This window comes from Gossypium raimondii, chromosome 8 (genome assembly GCF_025698545.1).
Source record: "Gossypium raimondii isolate GPD5lz chromosome 8, ASM2569854v1, whole genome shotgun sequence".
Lineage (NCBI taxonomy): Eukaryota > Viridiplantae > Streptophyta > Magnoliopsida > Malvales > Malvaceae > Gossypium > Gossypium raimondii.
The window spans coordinates 58,791,330-58,813,702 of record NC_068572.1 but is presented as its reverse complement, the minus strand read 5'-3'; the positions used below and the strand labels follow the sequence as shown (position 1 = coordinate 58,813,702).

Below are 22,373 nucleotides of genomic sequence, written 5' to 3'. Positions count from 1 at the left end.
AAATCGGGTAATTAACCGAATTAAATAATATATATTATATTTAATATATTTTTTTGAACTATTAAAACAAATGAACATTAACAAATTTTTTTACATGTTTTATACTTATTTTAACCAAAAGCCAAAATCATATAAATTTCGGTTCGGTTAATGTATTTGAAAAAATTTTCAATTCAGTTGACGGTTAAATATTTTTACATTTCGGATAATTCAATTCGGTTAATAAACGAATCGATCGTTTGAACACACCTGCTAATAACGAGTGGCTGAAGATGGGTGATCTCCCTGTGATCGATGTGGAGCATGCAAATGACTAGACATCCAATGGTCATTAGGGCGGTATGAGACAGGACCATACATAAGTATCTCCTTGATTGCATTTTAAATTGTCACGTGTCTTATTTTTAATATTTTTAAAATTACCTATTAATTTATTGATATGGTTGAGTGATGGTTGATAGAATATAAAGTTATAAACCCTTATTATTTTATTAAGATGCTTAAATAAAATATGATTAGAAATATTCAGTTTCTAGATGTAGTGAGAAACCAAATTAATTAGTAATGGGCACGCAACTGACTTTAGAGGATAGTCTTCATTTTTAATCATTAATAGTCGTATAAGTGCAATACCAAATTTTCTTTGATCAATTCCAACGTTAGGTTTGGATAAGATTAATAATAAATAAATAATCAGTCTAGGTTCTCTTCGTGTGAGGATTCTCATATAATTGATGAAATATAAACATGTTAAGTTAATAAATTTATGAAAACTATTGATGAATAATTAGACTCGATTTTTAAAAAATAGGGAATTTTAAAATTTATAGAAATATAGGGACCAACAAGTAACCATGTATTTCAACCATTAAAAAAAGCATTTGCTAAGAAAAAATGATCATTTTTCTGGTCATCAATGGATTCTCATGTGTTGAATGAATGCTGCCTTGGTATGATTTCCTGAACTCCAACCCAGCTTTTAACCCTTTCTCTCTCAAGTATTACTTTAATCTGGAATTGTTTTTTTTATTTTCCTTTAAAATTAGGATCATTCATGTCTTCAACAATGGCGGTCCCAATCTTTATTCCCAGGAAATGTTTGTTCTTTTTGCATCCTGAGAATAAAAGTATACCTTAAACATGATAATAACATTAACATTTCCTATGTAGTAACTAGACCTGCCCATGGGCCGGGCGGGGAGGGTTCGGATAAAATATAGGCCTGAAATATGGGCTTGGGCAAAAAAATGAGGCCCGTTTAAAAAATGGACCGGGCCTCGGGCACCACTTTTTTGGCCCGGCCCGAATATAATAAATATATATTTTAAATTTTAAATTTTAAATTTTAAAATACTTTTAAAATATTTTTTATTTTTTTATTTTTAAAATAAATTTTTAATGTTTATTAAAAATGGGTCGGGTCAGGCCAGGCCGGGCCCGGGCTTATGATATTTTTCCCGGGCCGGGCCTGGGCAAAATTTCAGGCCCATATTTCGGGCGAGGCCCGGGCCTAGGAGGCGGGCCAAAAAATTTTCCGGGCTCGACCCGACCCGACCCATGGACAGGTCTAGTAGTAACCCATCTTGGGATTAAATTTTAAAAATGGTATGAAATTAATGAGAATTTCTAAAAGTTTGCTACGACACCTAGTTTAATTTGTAACTACCCATCTTTGTTTAAAAAAAATGCTTGTGTTCCATGTGTTAAAATCGTAGTCAAAGGAGGTGCTTGTATTATATTTTGGACTATTTTAAGTTAGAAAGTTTGTATGAGTTTTTCAAGTTTAAGTTTTTTGATTTTGATTTTTTCAAGCTCCAAATTTTTCTAACTTGAACCTTTTTGGATTTGGATTTTTTAAATGTATATAAAATTATTTTGATGTTTTATAGATTATAATTATTTTAATGATCTATTATAATAATTAAATTTTCCTTTTTTATAATGATAAAAACAATACAAGTTTATTGATCTATTTTACATTATTATATTAGGAGTATTCTAGTTGTTGTTGTTTTTGTGTTATGAGGATATCAATTTTTGTTGTATGAGGGTGCTTTTATGTGGCTTTCATTGGGCTGTTGTTGTTGGTTTTGGTTTATCATGTTGAGAGATTTCTCTTTTGCAGTTAATTCAGACCACAAAATCTATTAATTAATTACTTTAGACAGTTAAATTTAATGGTTGATTGATAAATCCTGAAGATCTCGGTGACATATGGTTGTTAACTATCATTGATGTTAAAATGGCAATCCACTTAGCGACGGTTGTTGATTGGCATTGTTACGTCAACAAAATAAAAAAAATACTAAAAATTCAAGTTCAAAATAAGCCTAAATAAGTGAATGTTCAAGTTTATTTAAATTTGCACATCTATTTGTCCGGAATCATTCTAAACATAATTTTAAAATTATAAAAATTAAAATTATTCAAAATCGTGAAACACTATGAATTTTTATTAAAAGGAAAAGAAATAGTGATTCTTGCTATCTCAAAAGCAAACCCAAAATATAATAATATGTACCAGCCCAAATTCATATTAGACTTGAGATGTCTTGATGCTTGAATATTTGTAGAATTTGTACAATTATATTTATGATTTTAAATAAGAATATATTTTTCGTTAATTTATTATATTTAGATATTTTATTTAGAGTTGGTAAAATAGGCTTGAGTCTGAAAGTTTGCTCCTGCCAATCTAAACCCATAACGATCCGAACATGAAAATCCAAGCTCAAGAAAGCCAGAGCTCGAGTTGATCCGAGCCTAAGAGTGAAATAAGCTTATTTCCATATATATAATCTTTCACAAATGGAAGTCATTTTTGCAACTTATTACTTTAATTAAATATTAATTTAAAATATATATATATATATGTACTTATCATACCATATGTACCCTGACCTAGACACGTGGCATCATAGAAAGCAATTTAGGAGCATCCATGGACGGCTCTTCGACTTACACCACCCAGTGACCAGCCATCTGCATGTTTCACCCTCCATCAGGTTACTAGCTTTTTAGCTGGTGCACACTCCTCAAGAAGGGACCACTAAGGCCTAACTACCTCATCCTACTTAACATAAGGAACGTTAGAGCAATATGATACTCGACAATAACCAACATGTAACTGTCTTGCCACTTGGCCAACCACACGTTTGTCATACCCCGGGATTGTCGGTGACGTGGCGTAACAGGACATGAGACTCATCGCCTATAAAATCCCCAAGGCACCTTCTTCTCCCCCTCTACAACCCTTGCAATATACTTGAGCATTAAGCCGTCTAGATCTCTCCTCCACCAATATTTCTTCTCCTTTTTTCCTCCATACTCCGACTCTCCTCCTATCATAGGTGAACCGGCCTTCTTGTCACCATCGCCCTCTCCTCTTTGTTTTACCCTTACTGATACCCATTATCAACAATACTAATATTCAAATTTAAAATTTCCTTGTAACTATCAACTGTTAAAATCTGATGTTTTGATCCCTTACTGATGTTTTGATCCTTGTAACTAAAACTGATTGTTTGAATGGTGTATGGTGTTGCGACAGCACAAAACATCCCTAAATTTGGGTTCTTAATTGTTTGAATGATATTTGAATACGTTGATATGTTGAAATCATTAAATATAATGTTTTTGATATTCCAAATTAAATTAGCATATAAGTATTGCAGAGAAAAAAGTATTTTCTGAAAATGTGCTATCAAACAAGTTGCGTAATGTTTAATTTCGATATCATAACCCTAATATATATAACTTTTACACATATTTAACTTATTTTCTAATAAGTTATCTTAATTAATAATTAATTACTTAAATATCTATAATTACTCACTTCATACTTTTTTTTAATAATTAACTCATATAACTTCACTTTTATTACATCATTTTTAAATTAATAAATAATAACGTATCCATTACAGCCTCGTCAAGTGTCACTATGGATGAAATATAAGATAGAAGTAGCATTTTTGTTAGGCATGAGTAAATGTGAGACGAGAGTAGAGACAGCAAAGTGCAGACCTTCCTTGAATCATGGAGTAATGGCAAAATTTAGCCAAAATCAATGTAGGTGAGCCATCCAAAATTGGCAAACTTTTAACAGTTATAATTGGATGGTCCAATAACAAGCCAAACCATCCTAAGTCATGCCAACCCTTTGTTTCGCCATTAAAGGAACCTTCCAAATTATCATCTTCCAGCTTAACCTGGTTGGCCCTACTCTCTGTTTTTATCAACAAATAAACAACATTAAAGTAGTGTTTTTAAACAGAAATAAAAATAAAAAATTCCCTGAATTTGCAATATATACATCCTTGCTTTACAGCTTCCATTTCGAATCCATTCCTTGGTTTCACTTTTAAAAACCATCGCCCGGCCGCCTCAGCTTCCACCGTTGCTGCCGGCGGCCAGCATGTGGCAATAGTAATAATAAAAGAAAAGCTTCAGTTTTGTGTTCCATTAGGAACAGCAAACAAGAAGCTTGTTCAAAAACTTTCATATATATCCATATATATAAAAATTTGTAGGATAAAGATGGGGAAGAAGAAGGATGAAGAGGGAATGAAAACGGCGCTAACATCACCATTATCATCATCGCCGTCATTATGCGAGTCGGAAACGGAAGAGTTACAACGGATGCCGTTGGTTCCACCGCCATTGATGAAGAACAAAATGTATTTGTCAAAGCAGTTGTCGATGTGCGAGACGTCTCGAGACATTGCATGGGAAAGAAGGCGACGGCAAATACTTCGTCAGCAAAGAGGGAAAAACGGGTTGACCGACGAAGATTTATATGAACTCAAAGGTTGCATCGAGCTTGGGTTTGGGTTCAATGAAGAAGAAGGTCAAAAACTATGCAATACATTGCCTGCTTTAGACCTTTATTTCGCTGTAAATCGTCAACTTTCACCTAGTCCCGTTTCCACCCCTCAAAGCCGACGTTCTTCCTCCACATCTTCACTCGGTGGCCGGTCATCTTCTTTTGACAGTCCTGTAAGTGAGCCAGCTGATTGGAAAATTTACAGCCCAGGTGCTTGTTTCAATCCCTAATCCCATTCAAACCCTTCATTTTTCTTGAAATATCCACACTTACACTTGAGTTCCAATTTTCTTGTAGGAGAAAATCCACAACAGGTGAAGACAAAGCTAAGGCATTGGGCACAAGCAGTAGCATGTTCTTTAATGCAATCATATTGATGACCTCTGGGTTTGGGTTGGCTTGTACAGAGGCAGAAAAAAAAATGTTATATATTCATATATAGAGAGAGGGTCAGAAAGGAAGAGTCAGTCAGTGGGTAAGAGAGAGAGAGACTGGCTTTTCATTGTTTTTAGGGTTCTTTCTTTGATTAAATCAATAATATGAACAAAAATGAATTTGCTAAAAAATCAAAGAAAATACTGCAGCATTTCTGGTTTTTTTTTTAAATGGAAAAGGAGGGGGCAGTCATTATGATATATGAGAGATTGATATATATATATATATATATATATATATAAGGTTAAAGTTTGGTTAGAGAGGTTTTCAGCCATGGATTCTTCTATTTGATTTTTATTTAAAGAAAGAAAATGATTTTGTGACCAAAATTTTGTGCCACTGAATCTGATGTAAAACAATTTCACTATTTTTCATTGCCTGGAAAAAACCAAAAAAATTGGATCAAGGGATATGTAATTTGTTTTCTCTTATTTAATAATTCTAGCTTTCTTTAATCAATTTTTGTTTTTGCAAACTTTTCCTATATGATTTATATTTTAAAGTTTAAGAAAGAAATGTATGAAAGAGTAACACTAAATTATTTGTATTATTTTTTTAATAATTTAATATTGCATCAGCATTTTTTTAGTTTCAGGATTTTGATTGTGAAAAAAATCAAATGAAAATAAAAATTTTAAAATTCAGGATAAATTATGATATGATATTAAACTATTGGAATGGGATAATATCATTATTTCATACCATACTTTTTCGCTCAAAATTCATAAATTAGATTCTTCTTTTTACCCTTTACAATGAATAACATTGTTTGATGAACAATTACAATAACTATAAATCACAAAAATTAAAGTTAAAATATGCTATTAGTCCTCATTCTTAATTTCTTATACTTATTTAGAATTTTTGTCAATCATATACAACACTATATGTGTGTACATCATATCAAGAGGTAAGTTTTAACAAAAAAACTACTGATGTGAATAACTGATGAGAGATTTAAATAAAAATAAGAAAACTTAAATTTTAACTTTTTAAGTATAAGAACTAAAATTTAAATTTTTTTCTAAATACAAAGACTAACCACATATTTTAACCTATTTATTTTGTGTGGATTTAGTCAATTTTACTTCTAATTACTCAAAGTTTCTTTTTATTTTTCAAACTGATATTAGGACTAATAGTTTTTGTTATCTCCGTTAGTTAATATAGAAACCATATCGCATGCGTGTATGCGTAGAAACCACAAATTTAGAACATAGATTTACAAGCGATGGAAGTAATAAAGACGGCATAATAAAATTAAAAGGTGAATATTATATTAGAGTAAATCTTTAGTTTAGCAGCAATATTAATGTTCTATTGATGTAAATAGTATGAGTTCAAATTTTTTATTGATTTTAAAAAAAAATTAGTTCTTAAAATTTACATATTCTATCAATTTGGTTTCGATCCAACAATTTTAACCTAAAATATTTACACATTTTGTCAACTTGGTCATGATTTAACAAATTTAACCCATAACATTTACATATTCTCTCAATATTTGCACAGAATATATAAATATTTGGGGATGAATATATTATTATACAAATCAATATTATGTACAATTGACGGAAAATATTAATGCTGTAAGTAATTGTTCTTAGTTGCTCACTTAGAAAATTAATAGACATTAAATTGCTCTATTTTTAGAGGATCAACTTGCTAATATCAAAATTGAGAGGATCAAAAGATTTTTAACTCCCTTTCTCTATTAGAGCTAAAAGTATGGGTGGAGAGGGTTTTCCTAATTATAACTTTGCTCTTTTTCTAAGGGTTTTATCTTGTTTCGAAGATAAAAGACAATGTGTGATTTGTTGGTTGAGTTTTCATCAATAACAAAATTATTTATTAAATTTTATTTTTGTAGTAGTTTTAATGATTACATAAATTTTATTAGAACTAGTCGCACCACCCATTTAAAGAGAGCTTAAATGATAATGGAGATGTGTTTCAGTAAATGGTATTTCCTACCTTGAAAAGTAAATACATGACGATGAGATTAGTTCTTGTAATAGTGAGATTGGATATTATAGTGGTGAAATTAAAATCGAGATGAGATGCTTATTTGGATTCAATCATAATGATACCGATGAGATGAATTATAATGAAAATAGAAATTACCATTATAAACTCTATCTAAAAGACATAAACATAAAGGGAAAAATGTGAATATTTAACAAAAATTATATTTTATTTGATATTTATGAAATTAATAATTAAATAAAATTATTAAAATTATAAATATAATAAATAAGGAATTTTTTATTGACACTAATTTTATTTGGAATAGTATTATGTATATAAATAATAATTATACATAAAATATTTTATATTTTAAATAAAATATTAAAATATTTCAAATGTTAATAATAATAAAAAAAGAAAGAGAGAAAAGAAACATTCAATCAAAATAAGAAATAAATAAATAAAATATTAGATTAATAAAACCATTAATGAACGATGGAATGATGTGGTAACATTAATAAAAGTGCATGATATGCACATAATATATACTATTGTTTTGGTGTTATGAGTTAATTGAACACCGATTTAGTTAAAGAAATTACGGAAATATCATTTTATAATTTAAGCAGATTATATTATTCAAGGTACTTTAATCCTTTTAATTTAAAAAACTCAATAAAATTTAAAATTTAATTGTATCGTGAATATTTTATTACCCTTATCAATTGTAGATATTTATACTACTATTTAAGCGCTAATTGAATTGGTGTCATGAGTCAACTGAACACAAATTCGGTTAGAGAAATTACTTTGATGTCTTTTGCATTTAAAATAAGTTATATTCTTCAAGTGTATTTTATCTTTTATTTTTAAAAACCCAATACTAAACTATTTGCATCAATAAAACATTAACTTTACTGCTAACCAAATCCTTAATTTAACTTACTTTGTACATTTTAATTTTATTATACACATTTTATTACTTCTATCAATTATATATATATAAGGTTGTGAAAAAATTCGAACCAAAATGAATCAAACCAAAAAAAATTGTTTATTTGATTTCTATTTAATTGGTTTCCATCTTTGGTTTAATTGGTCTATTCGGTCGGTTTTTATTTTGACATTTTAAATCGAATAAATCAAATACACCGATTGAAGCAATAAGCCCATAACCCATTTACATACTCAAGCCTAAATTAAACCTTAAACTCAAATACCCATTAAAACTTAATACTCTTAAAGCCCAAACCCATTAAAACCAATATCCATTAATATTCAAAACCCAAATAGATAATTTAATTTTATCATTTAATTTATAAGCTAATTTAATTTTAATATTTATATGTAAGAAAATAAAAATAAAAAATTATTTTAGTTTCTACCGATTTTTTACTTTAATCCTTAATTTTTTTACCCTAATCAATATTTTAAAAAAAAATATTTTTTGGGTGACCAAAATAAAAGCAACCTAGAAGTTAAGTGACCAAAATGAAAGTGCAAACATGATGTGATGTGTACAAATTATTTGCAGTTAGAGATTTAACAGTTGAGTGGCTAAAATGAAAGCGCTCTAAAAGTTGAGTGACGAAATTGTAAGGATTGTATTTTGGGAGACCAAAATGAAAGTGCCCTAAAAGTTAAGCAACAACTAGGTAATTTATCTAAATAAATTATATTATTCAAAGGCATTTTAGTTTTTATTAAAAAGCAAATAAAAATATGCATATAGTGATAATTGATCTCGTACTAATTGCATTAATAAAACTTTAAATTTACCAATCCACCAAAGCATTATTTTAATATTTTTATACATTTTATTTTTTATGCACTCTTTATTATCATATGTTTCATTATTTATGGTATGTTATTTTTAAACTAACATTTGTGTTCTAAGTACGTAATTTCTATACACACGTGTGATAGAATTTCTACATCTATACTATTATTTAAGACCTTTATTGAGATAGTATCACAAGTCAATTAGGTATCAACACAATTAGAAAATTACAAAATATCATTTTATAATTAAAACGAGATATATTATTTGAGACAACTCTTATTTTTTATTTTTTAAAAGCCAATAAAAATTGCATGTCATGGGATTTGAACCCGTGCCAATTACATTAATAAAAATTTAAATTTATCACTCAACTAAAAGTTTTCTTTCAATTCTTTTTGTACATTTGTATTTTATTATTCATGTTTTATTACTTCCATCAATTGTACATGCCCTTAACTAAATTGATGTCACAAGCTACCAGATATCAATTCGGTCAGGAAAACTACAAAAAATACTATTTCATATTTAAAATAAGTTACATTATTCAATGACACTTTTGTCTTTTTTTGGAAAAACAATTAAAATATGTATATTGTGATGTATGAACCCACACCAATTGTAGTGGTAAAACTTTAAATTTACCACTTAACTAAAGTTTTATTTTAATTTTATTATGCGTATTTTATTATCTCTATCAATTGTATATTTTACTAATGTTTGTAATACATTTAACATTCTTAATATGATGTATTTATGTATTTAAATTTCATTTTACTCACAATTTTATTTTTTCATTTTGATACCATAAATATTAGATGTGTTATTATTAATTAGTTCCAAACCTTACGATTTAATTATTTATTTTATGTTATATTCAAATACACACCTATATCTAAATACACAATTTTTACACACATATACATGTGATAGATATACTAGTATTGATAGAGTTGTTGGATGAGTTGGTGTCATAAGTCAACTCACATTAACTAAAAAGTTATGATAAACACCATGATAAATAACGTAGTGCATTTAGTATTATTAATATAATGTATTTACGTGTTTAAATTTTATTTTACTCACAGATTAATATATTTTTCCATTTTAACATCGTATACATTTTATGTGTTATTATTAATTAGTTTCAAACCAAACATTTCATTATGTTATTGTATAAAATTTTAACTAACATCTATATTCTAAATACGTAATTCTCGTATCGTGTGATAGAATTTTTAGAATTAATAAATATAAAATAGTACATGCTTTTTATCAATTTTAAGATTTTAATGCATTTCATAAATTAGGACAACTTCATGTTTATGTTTAAATAACTTAAAAGAAAATTACAAAACATGATAAACATATATATAAATTCAAATTTCTCCATTTGAGTATTAAATATTGGGTTGTATGCTTCACTAAAAATTAATTTTAAAAAGTATTTTTCCTATCTTTTAATGTCTACTTAACAAAAATAAATTGATGAATGAAAAATAATTTTTGTTTTAAAGTTGTCTTATGCTTAGAATATGAAAATAGAAATGAACAATTTTGTATAAAAATTAAATTGGATTAAGTTAAATATTATTATAATAGTAAATTTTAATTTAATTTTTAAATATTAAATTATTAATCTCAAATATTATAATTTTTAATATTACTAAAGCATACATATTTATATTTGAATAATATATAATGTAATATTATTTTAATAATAAATAATAAATAATTTATAGTCTTTATTAAATTATTATTTAATATTATAATATTATTTTAATGATAATGTTAAAAATAATATTTATTTTAAATTTTAAATATTATTCTTAATATTAATATAATATTTTATTATTAAAATATTGATATTTGAAATAATAATAGTACTTAGAGCACGAAATAATATTCTTTTGTAATTTTTCTAACCGAGTTGGTGCTTGGTTGAGTCATAGCATCAACTCAGTCACATGCTTAAATAATAATATAGTTACATACAATTGGTAAATGTAAAAAATATGCATAGTAAAATTAAAATGTACAAAATATATTAAAACCAAGCATTGGCAGAGTAGTAAAATTAAATTTTATCTGTGCAAATGGTATGTGTTCAAATCCTCTACATACAACTTATTTTAAATACGAAATAACATTTTTATAATTTTCTTAACCGAGTTAGTGTCACGAGTTTGAATAATAGTAAGTATATATATATTTACACATTTGATAGAAGTAATAAAGTATGTATAATCTATACTGTTATTTAAGCTCCTTACTGAGTTGGTGTCACCCTCAATTTGGCCACCAATTCGATTAAGAAGTTAAGAGAATGCCCTTCCGTAGTTAAAATAAGTAATATTATTCGAGTATATTTTAGCCTTTTAACTTAAAAAAACCAATAAAAAATTCATATAATGAGATTTGAAACCTCACCTATTACATTAATAAAACTTTTAATTTACCGTTCAACTAAAGCTTTATTTTAATATTTTAATACATTTTAATTTTATTGTACACATTTTATTACCTTCATTAATCATATATATTTATTCTTATTTATTAAGCCTTAACTAAGTTGGTGGCACCTCAACTAGTTCACCAACTCGATTAGGAAACTACGGAAATGTCATTATATAATTAAAAAATTATATTATTTGAGGATATTTTAATATTTTCATATTAACAAAAACCAATTAAAATATGCATATGATGAGATTTAAACTTAGCCAATTGGATTACTAAAACCTTACATTTACTACTCATTCAAAGCTTCATTTTAATATATTTAATATATTTTTGTTTTAATATACACAATTTATTATATGCATTAATTGTATAATTAGTTTCAAACCATACATTTCATTGTTTATTGTATATTACTTTTAAACAATCATCGTGTTTTAAATCTGTAATTTCCACCCGCATATGTGTGTGATAAAATTTTAGTATAGATAATGTCATTGATTGCGTTGGTTTCACAAGTCAACTTGATGTTTAATTTTTTTAAATAGATTTTTAATATTGAATTCTTTTTCTAACTCGATAACTTTTTGACGTGCAATAGAAAAATAACAATACATGATAAATAATTTGAGTGCATTTAATATTCTTAATATTATGTATTTACCTATTTCAATTTTCTTACAAATTAACCTAATTTTTATTTAAATGTTGTACACATTTCATAAACGTTATTTATTGTATATTATATTCAAACACATTTTGTGTTCTAAATACGTGGTTCCCACACGCATATGCGTATAATAAAATTTACAGTATTTATAATGTAATTATTTAATCTAATTTTTCATTTTAATAACGTATATATTTCATGTATTATTTTTAATTAATTTCAAACAATATGTTTTATTATTTATTGTAGGTTGTTTTAAAGAGATATTTATACTTTAATTTTGTGGTTTCTACAAGTATATATATTTAATTTTGAGGCATTATTAACGCAAATAATATGATTTCAATTTTGGTTATATGCAAAATTATTATTATTTTTTAAAATAAAATATTTTCAAATAATATAAATTAATCCATAATATATTTCTATATTCCAAAATTGCAATAATTTTATGAAATAAGAAATATATTTTTAAGATTTTGACCGAAAAAAATATTTAGGATGACGTGGAAATTTTTTTCTTTGTTATTTATATCATTCTTTTTTCTTATCTTTCTTGCTTCTAAAATTTCTTTTTGGTGCTTCTCTCTCTCTCTCCCAAAGCTAAGAGAAGTCCTAAAGAAGAAAGCTTTATCTTACACGAGAGACCTAAAATAGAGAGAGAAAGATTGAGAGGGATGTTCATAAAACCCTAATTCCATGCATTTTAAATGAAACCCAGATCCAATCCCGAGCCCTAGATTCCCTAATTAGCATCAATTTTTGAACTTCTTTTCTTTGTTTCGGGGAATTTCCATTTCTGTTTCCAATGGCTGAATTAGGGCAACAAACAGTGGACTTCTCGAGTTTAGTGAGTCGAACAGCCGAGGAATCGTTCACGTCATTGAAAGAACTCGTGGAGAAATCTAAATCAAGCGACCAATCGGATACGGAGAAGAAGATCAATCTCCTTAAGTATATAGTCAAGACCCAGCAACGGATGCTGAGACTCAATGTTCTTGCTAAGTGGTGTCAGCAGGTGAGTCGACCCGCTCTTGTTCCCCTCGAGTTCACTTCGCTGACTTCTTTTCAAGTTTTACCTTTTTTCTTGGAAAAGATTTGTTGGTGTTTTGTTGATAGTGAAAAGTTATTTTTTTCTTTAATCGAAAGGTTTGAGCTCTTTTAAAAGATTTATTGGTTTTGAGTTTCAATTAAGTGACTAATTAAAACTAGTGAAAAATTTCCTCTTTGTTCGTTAATTATCCATTGAGTAGTTAATGAATTTGGAAGTAAATGAAGGATTTTTTTACTTGTAGCATATGTTCTTTTTGTTCCTTGCTGTGCAATTTATCGAATTATAGCGAATTCAAATATCTTGAAGTGTACTATCAAGGCAATGCTATGGCATTCCAGCTTGGTATTGCGAGTAGTGAGGAAAAAAAGGGAGGAAGAAATAAAATTACTTGAAAAAATGAATGGGGTGAAAATCTAATAGCGTTATCTATGGTCGGTACTGGTCATTTTGTCTATTTCTTATTTAGATTATTAGTAATGTGCTCAAATACGTTCCTTGTGAGGATAAATGTGTAATGAGTTGACCTGATGATTGCTGCACTATCATGGACATGCCCACTTTTTTTTGTTTCTATTAACTGTGTTATGAGCTTGCAACACCTTCTATGACTTCGATGTTCTATGTCGCATTAGTTCATAGCATTGTAGTAGTTGAATTCTCTCTAGCTATCAATTTCACTGATATCTATCCCATGATAGGTGTCTAGACTCAGTGGAAGTGAAATACTGTACGATGATTGCCTAGAACCATTGCAGATTTTTGTAGCATTAATTAATGTTTTAGATCGTTTTAACCATGTTGGTTGGTTACTAGAGTGCTAGTATTGTCTGGCCCAGTTAATAAATTTAAACTATTGTGATAGCTAGTGGGCTATTACTAAGTTGTATCTGAAAGTAAATTTGTACCTTTGGTTCCTTTATAAAAAATCCCATAGAGTCCTTTCTATTGGGTATCAATTGAGGTACTAGCTACATACGCTCATATTTTAGCTTTGTGTTGTGATGTGCAGGTTCCACTCATACAGTATTGCCAGCAACTGGCATCTACTTTGTCAAGTCATGACACATGTTTCACCCAGGCTGCGGACTCATTATTCTTCATGCATGAGGGGCTACAGCAAGCTCGCGCCCCTGTGTACGATGTTCCATCTGCTGTTGAAGTTCTACTCACAGGATCTTATGAGCGTTTACCAAAATGCATAGAAGATGTGGGTATGCAAAGCTCATTAACTGAAGATCAGCAGAAGCCGGCTTTGAAAAAGCTGGACACACTTGTTCGCTCTAAATTACTTGAAGTTTCATTGCCCAAGGAAATATCTGAAGTGAAAGTTGCTGATGGCACCGCTTTGATTCGTGTAGATGGAGAATTTAAGGTGTTAGTTACTCTTGGTTATCGTGGACATCTATCATTGTGGAGGATTTTGCATTTAGAATTACTTGTTGGTGAGAGAAGCGGGCTTGTGAAACTAGAACAGATGAGAAGGCATGTTCTTGGAGATGACTTAGAGCGCAGAATGTCTACAGCAGAGAATCCATTTGCTACCTTATACTCGGTTCTGCATGAGCTCTGTGTTGCACTTGTTATGGACACCGTCATAAGGCAAGTACAGGCACTTCGGCTAGGGAGATGGAAAGATGCTATACGCTTTGAGCTGATATCTGATGGAGGAAGTGGTGGTTCCTCACAGCTGAATCAAGATAATGACTCTGATTCAGCTGCTCAACGAACACCAGGATTGAAACTTGTCTATTGGCTAGATTTTGATAAAAACTCAGGTGCTTCGGACACAGGATCTTGCCCATATATAAAAATTGAACCTGGACCAGACCTGCAGATTAAGTGTCAACATAGCACATTTGTTAAAGACCCATTAACTGGCAAGGAGGCAAGTTTCTTCCTTGACCAAAGTTGCATTGATGTGGAAAAGCTGCTATTAAGAGCTATATCATGCAACAGATATACTCGTCTACTGGAAATTCAGAAAGAGCTGATGAAAAATGTTCATATCTTCCGAGATGCTAGCGATGTTGTTCTCCTTTCGCAGGCTGATGAACCTGATAGTGAGCATAGAAAGGTTTGCTTTCCTTATGTTATGGATGTATTTGCTGACAACTTACTCTGGAATGCCCTAATTGGGAGATAGAATCTATATGGGCTAAAACTATTGTCACTTTGTATTTTTTTTCTTTTAATTAAACTTTCATCATTGTATGCTGTTGCTGAATTTTTTTATTACAGTATCACTGATGATGCTTTGTGGTAATTTATCCCCGTCATTTTTGGGTTACAGGAGGATGCTAAGCTTGACAATAAGGAACATGAGGGGCAGGAATTATTGCGTGTCCGTGCTTATGGCTCATCATATTTTACCCTTGGAATAAATATAAGGTCTGTCCTTGCCAGTTAACATGTCATTTCCTTTATGTCTACTTTTACACTTGTCCATGTGCACTCTCAAAAAAAAAAAAAAAAACTGTCTGGGCATTTTCAATTGCACTTGGTAACTTGTATAGATGCTTCTTCACCTTGTGAATCTTTTTCATTTTTGAAGTGCCATATTTATATTTGTATGTAGTTCTATTAATAAATATTTCTTGGCCTAGTTTAGGGTTTATGAAACTTTGTTTTGGATTGCAGAAATGGCCGTTTCCTTCTCCAGTCATCCCAAAATATTCTTTCATCTTCAGCATTGTTAGAGTGTGAAGAAACACTAAATCAAGGAACCATGACAGCAGTTGATGTTTTTTCAAGCTTGCGGAGCAAAAGTATAATACATCTATTTGCTGCTATTGGAAGATTCTTAGGCCTTGAAGTAATCAACTCTACTTTTTTATTTGTTACTGAGTGGTATACAATTGCCTTTGTCTTTCACTTATTTATTTCTATTAATAAATGAATTTTTATGTTCGATTCTTGTAGGTCTATGAACATGGTTTTGCTGCAGTGAAAGTGCCCAAGAACCTTGTTAATGGTTCTTCTGTATTAATAATGGGGTTTCCAGAAAGCGAGAGTTCTTATTTTCTCTTGATGGAACTTGATAAGGATTTCAAGCCTCTTTTTAAACTGTTGGAGACTCAGCCAGATCCATCAGGGAAAGGTCATTCATTTAATGACTTAAATAATGTGTTGCGCATCAAGAAAATAGATATAAGCCAGATGCAGATGCTTGAAGATGAAACAAATTTGAGCATACTTGATTGGCGAAAATTGCTTCCATCCTTGCCTAATGTTGGGGGTCCAGATCAAATATCTGAACATGATGTGTTAAACCTCGATGGTTCTATGCAGGTTCCTGGGGGTCCTTCATCAAGCTTTTCATCTATTGTTGATGAAGTTTTTGAAATTGAAAAGGGGACATCTGCAACTCAGTTTCCTTCTCAGAAAATTTCTTCGTTCAGTTCATCTCCTGCGTCTCATCTTACTTCTGTCCCAATGAATCTTCATAGTGTAAAAGCTGGAACCCCCTCTCCAAAGTGGGAAGCGGGTTTGCAGGTCTCACAGCATAATAATGTTGCAAAACCATCAGGTTCCGCTAGTCATTATGATGGTTCATTGTATCCATCAAGTGGTCTTAAGGGCTCATATAACTCTGCTTCATTTGGTTCATTTTCTTCTGGCACAGGAAGAAGCACATCTGCAAAGAAACTATCTGCTTCAAAATCTGAGCAGGATCTGGCTTCTCTTAGATCTCCTCATTCAGTTGACAATGGAGTATTGGATGAAGATCAGTTGAGATTACCAAATGATACTTCAAAGGACACACTCTCAGCAAGTAGGTCATCTCGACTATTGTCTCCACCCAGACCAACCCTTCCTCGAGTCATTGCACAAAATGCGAAGCCTAATGGGCCTAGAAGCTCATCTGCTGGAAATCTAACTGCAGCTGTTAGGTTTTCTGGATCAAGCCCATTGGCTTCACCTCCCGTATGTAAGATACTTTCTCCAACTATGCTGTCTGTTCAATATTTTTTTTTGGTTAGGCATATTTGACTTAGCTAAATGCATCTTTTGCAGCCCAAGCAGCAGAAACTAAAATTTGCCATGGCCCTTCTCATGATGCTTCCAAACATGACCAAAATCCACGAAAGCGTAAAATTTCAAATTTATTGAGCTTGATTCCCTCTCTCCAATATATAGAGGCCGATGCAGGATTCTCTAAGAGAAGAAAAACCTCTGATGTGGCTTGTACTCAGCAGCCTACATCTCAGGTGCTTAAATCTTCAGAAATAATCTCTAAATCTGAAACATACAGTTATGGTAATCTTATAGCTGAAGCAAATAAAGGCAATGTACCTTCTGGCATATATGTTTCTGCTCTTCTTCACGTGGTTAGGCATTCTTCACTATGTATTAAACATGCCAAACTCACTAGCCAGATGGAGGAACTGGACATTCCATATGTTGAAGAAGTGGGTTTAAGAAATGCATCCTCGAATATATGGTTCCGGCTTCCATGTTCCCAAGGTGATTCCTGGCAACATATCTGCTTGCGACTTGGCAGACCTGGAAGCATGTACTGGGATGTCAAAATCAATGACCAACACTTCAGGGACTTGTGGGAGCTTCAGAAAGGAAGTACTAGTACACCTTGGGGCTCTGGCATACGCATAGCTAATACATCTCATGTGGATTCACATATTCGTTATGATCCAGATGGTGTTGTTCTTAGTTATCAATCTGTTGAGGCAGATAGTATTAAAAAGTTGGTGGCTGATATACGAAGGCTCTCTAATGCTAGAACATTTGCCCTGGGGATGTGGAAACTGCTCGGGGTTAGAGCAGATGACAAGCCTGAAGAAGGCAATGCAAACTCTGATGTTAAAGCACCAGCTGGCGGCAAAGGACCTACTGAGGCTGTCGATAAGTTATCAGAACATATGAGGAGGTCTTTCAGAATTGAGGCAGTAGGATTGTTGAGTTTGTGGTTTTGCTTTGGATCAGGTGTCTTAGCTCGCTTTGTTGTGGAGTGGGAATCGGGTAAAGAAGGTTGCACAATGCATGTGTCTCCTGATCAACTTTGGCCTCATACCAAGGTTCGGTTTTTTTGTTGTTTTGTTTTTTTCCCCTTTCTTTTAAAATAATTTCCTCAATTCTTTTCTCATACTATTTTACCATGACTTTATGTTCCTTAGTATCATTTGTCAGCCACTTTGTTTCTTCAACATTTCTTTTCTTATGTCATATTAAAAATTTCATGGTCTGGCCCTCTTTGAATTTTTTCCCTCTTAAGAACTTGACTAAGAATGGTAGATGGGTTGAGATGGTCCCACTTTTTCCTGAGCTTTTCAGAATTACTAAGATGCTATGTTGGCTCATTTTGCTGCTTGGTATGGTATCATTTATTTCCTGAATTTTTTAGAATTACTTGTGCCATGGTGGTTTACTTCTATGCTCGGGTAAAATCTTTTATACCTTTGTTAGCTTTTGGACAAATAGTGGTTGGCTTAAACTTCTTGTATCTTTTTGTTGAACTGTAGTAAGAGAAAGGATGATCATTTATGAACATAAGAGTTCCCTCAACAGATCAGCGAACAAGTAACCTACATGAACATGTTTAAGTAGGTTTCAGTAAAAATTTTCCTTGTTACTTTGTAGTACAGTGTGATCACTTATGGTATGTAGCTTGATAAATATGTATATGCTTATGTCACACAAGGGAAAAGGAAAGTTATTCATCTTAGACACATGTTATTTTTCAACTTTGAAATATAATGTAGATTAATTGGAATTCTCTGGATAATAGAGGAACGTGTCTTTGGCTCAAATCTAATCTTACTTAGTTCCAGCTCCCATATGCATCATTAATGCACTAATTGCTCTGATTACTTTGTACAGTTTTTGGAAGATTTCATAGATGGAGCTGAAGTTGCATCCCTGTTGGACTGCATTCGGCTCACTGCGGGACCTTTGCATGCTCTTGCTGCTGCAACTCGGCCTGCTCGAGCTAGTCCTGCTCCAGGAGTCTCTGGGCCGTCTGGAGTTATTTCTTCTGTGCCAAAACAGCCAGGATACTCACCATTGCAGGGACTTCTGCCGAGCAGTTCAACAACAAATGTTAATCAGGCTGCTGCTGCTGTTCCAGCAGGAAATTCTGCATCTGCTTCTGCAAGTTCTATAGGGAACCATAGCATCCATGGGGCTGCAATGTTAGCTGCAGGGAGAGGTGGCCCTGGCATTGTACCCAGCTCACTGTTGCCCATTGATGTTTCCGTTGTATTACGTGGACCATATTGGATACGCATAATATACCGCAAGCGTTTTGCAGTTGACATGCGGTGCTTTGCTGGTGATCAGGTTTGGCTTCAACCAGCGACACCACCTTCAACACCACCAAGGGGGGGATCTTATGTTGGAGGGTCCTTACCATGTCCACAGTTCAGGCCTTTCATCATGGAACATGTTGCCCAAGAACTAAATGGATTAGATTCCAGTTTCACGAGTGGCCAACAAACAGTTGGCCCAGCAAATTCAAACAATCCAAACTTGAGTTCAGGTCCGCAGCTTTCAGCAAATGGAAGTAGAGTTAACCTTCCTACCTCTGCAGCAATGTCTAGAGCCGCAAACCAGGTAGCTGGTTTAAATCGTGTTGGAAATTCTCTTCCAGGATCACCAAATTTGGCTGTTGTGAGTTCGGGATTGCCAATACGCCGACCGCCTGGTAGTGGTGTTCCTGCACATGTAAGGGGGGAACTGAATACCGCCATTATTGGGCTTGGTGATGATGGAGGATATGGAGGTGGATGGGTTCCTGTTGTTGCTCTTAAGAAGGTTCTTAGGGGTATTCTTAAATACCTCGGAGTTCTATGGTTATTTGCCCAGTTACCTGAGCTTTTGAAAGAAATCCTGGGATCGATCTTGAAGGACAATGAGGGTGCACTTTTGAACTTGGACCAAGAACAGCCTGCCTTGCGTTTCTTTGTGGGGTAAGACCATGTTCAGAGTTACAATATTGTTTCTCACCATCTATCTTTTCTTCATGCATGAAACCTTTATCTTTGATAACTTCCCTGATTTTATATTTCAAGTACGTAATTAATTTGGTTGCTTCAATTGTCCTTGGGGCAAATTGATAGATCATAATGGATGTACCTACAATCATTAGATGCCTAGCATTGAACAAGCCAACCTCCCTTAATACTCCTTGTTTGTTAGCATCACTAGGCCTAGGTGTTATTGAACTGTCTCAATCTTTTGCTGACTCATTGTGTTTTGCATCTTAATTCCTGATAGAGATGGGGGAGAATAGCATTGCATTGTTGATCGGTTGAATTCTGTTGAATGCTCTTTCTTTAGGCTGATTTTGTGTATTGTATATGGAGGAATTGCATGTAGTTTGGATTTGGATAATCATCTGATTGCGATTCTTTTGCAGAGGCTATGTGTTTGCCGTAAGTGTCCACAGAGTTCAACTTCTTCTTCAGGTTCTTAGTGTGAAGCGCTTCCATCATCAGCAGCAGCAACAACAGCAACAAAACAATGCTAATTCTCAAGAGGAATTAACTCAATCCGAAATAAGCGAGATATGTGACTACTTCAGCCGACGTGTTGCATCTGAACCCTACGATGCCTCACGTGTTGCATCATTCATTACGCTTCTCACATTACCCATATCAGTTTTACGAGAATTCCTGAAGTTAATAGCTTGGAAAAAGGGATTAGCACTAACACAAAGTGGAGATATAGCTCCTGCACAAAAACCCCGGATCGAGTTATGTCTTGAAAATCATACTGGGGTAAATGTTGGTGATGCTTCTGAAAGTTCATCCGCAACTAAAAGCAATATCTACTATGACCGACCTCATAATTCTGTCGATTTTGCCCTGACGGTTGTACTCGATCCTGCCCTCATACCTCATATAAACACTGCCGGTGGTGCTGCATGGCTGCCCTACTGTGTCTCAGTGAGATTAAGATATTCCTTCGGTGAAAACCCCAATGTGTCATTTCTTGGAATGGAAGGAAGCCATGGAGGACGCGCATGCTGGCTGCGCCTTGACGAGTGGGAGAAGTGCAAACAGAGGGTGGCTCGAACGGTGGAGGTTAGTGGTTCTTCACCGGCAGATGCAACTCAAGGAAGGTTAAGAATAGTGGCCGACAATGTACAAAGAGCTCTCATTTGTGCCTTCAAGGATTGAGCAATGGTGTTTCAAAGTTGGATAAAAACCCAACCAACTCTTTTTTGATAATTTCAAGTTTTAAGTCTAAATTGTCTCTGCTGATTTGATTAGGGATATCACTGTAAATTTGATTAGTGTTAATATTTTACATAACTGGCAAGTCTTTTTTTAGAAGAATTTTGTACTTTCTCCATAAAATAGAATATTGATCTTTGCAATCAAAAACAAATTATATGTATTTGGACTGTTTATTGTCTAATTAACACTTTCATTGGAAAATCAAGATTTGTTCTAGTATCAAATTCCTGTAGATGGGTCTGTATATAATAATATTATTGAAGAATTAATTTTATATTTTATATTTATGTTATTTATCATATCTAATAGAATCAAGTTTATTATTTGATTAAAACATGTTTAATTATATAGATACCAGTTAATTGGTTTCTTATAATATATATGGTGGGGCAAAACAATGTTCAACAACTAAATAGTAAAATGCATTAACTAATTAATAGTTTAAATTGCAGCAATACTTTTTTCTTTATTTTCTATGTAATCCATGCTAAGTGACACTAATACAATTAAATAGAACCACTTTTTTAAACTTGTGTTATTCATCCACCACAAAAAGGTTGGAAAATCTGGAAATAAAGAAATATTTGTGTGCCCCAAGGTGAACTTTTTAGCATATTTCATATTCTCCAGTCTTTGTAGTGTTGAGTAAACTCTATTAAGTATTTACCTAGTAGATTTGATGGAAATATCACGAAATGAAACAGAGACCGTAAGTGAATACTATTGCTTTCTGGATCCATTAAATTGAATATTGATGGTGCACGCAACCCGTTTTCGGGTTTAGTCTCCTTGGCAGGAGTGGCAAAAGATGAACATGCTAGATGGTTGTGTGGGATTGGAGAAATATTGGTAGATGTAGTGTTGAGCAAGCGGAGCTGTGACAATTTATGATGGCCTCCAATTGGTGTAGGATGATAAATGGGACAAAATTATTGTTGAAACTGATTGTGCTCTCGCTATCAAAGGCATTCATGACTTGATTTTAAGAA

General features: G+C 32.1%; 2 protein-coding genes across 2 annotated transcripts; both read left to right on the top strand.

The window, feature by feature from the left end:
• The first annotated feature begins 4,536 nt into the window (after positions 1 to 4,536).
• On the top strand, positions 4,537 to 5,214 carry LOC105793717 (uncharacterized). The gene is made up of 2 exons (XM_012622562.2): positions 4,537 to 5,032; positions 5,120 to 5,214. The coding sequence occupies exons 1-2, from the start codon at positions 4,537 to 4,539 to the stop codon at positions 5,197 to 5,199; spliced, it is 576 nt and encodes a 191-aa protein (XP_012478016.1). The 3' UTR covers positions 5,200 to 5,214.
• Positions 5,215 to 12,699: 7,485 nt separating this feature from the next.
• LOC105792585 (mediator of RNA polymerase II transcription subunit 14) lies at positions 12,700 to 21,544 on the top strand. The gene is given in 10 exon segments (XM_012621224.2): positions 12,700 to 13,153; positions 14,199 to 15,263; positions 15,480 to 15,577; positions 15,827 to 16,001; positions 16,109 to 16,715; positions 16,812 to 17,117; positions 17,204 to 18,222; positions 19,025 to 20,112; positions 20,562 to 21,298; positions 21,301 to 21,544. Coding segments are annotated over 10 exon segments (5,418 nt in total). The 5' UTR covers positions 12,700 to 12,943; the 3' UTR covers positions 21,414 to 21,544.
• The last annotated feature ends 829 nt before the right edge of the window (positions 21,545 to 22,373 follow it).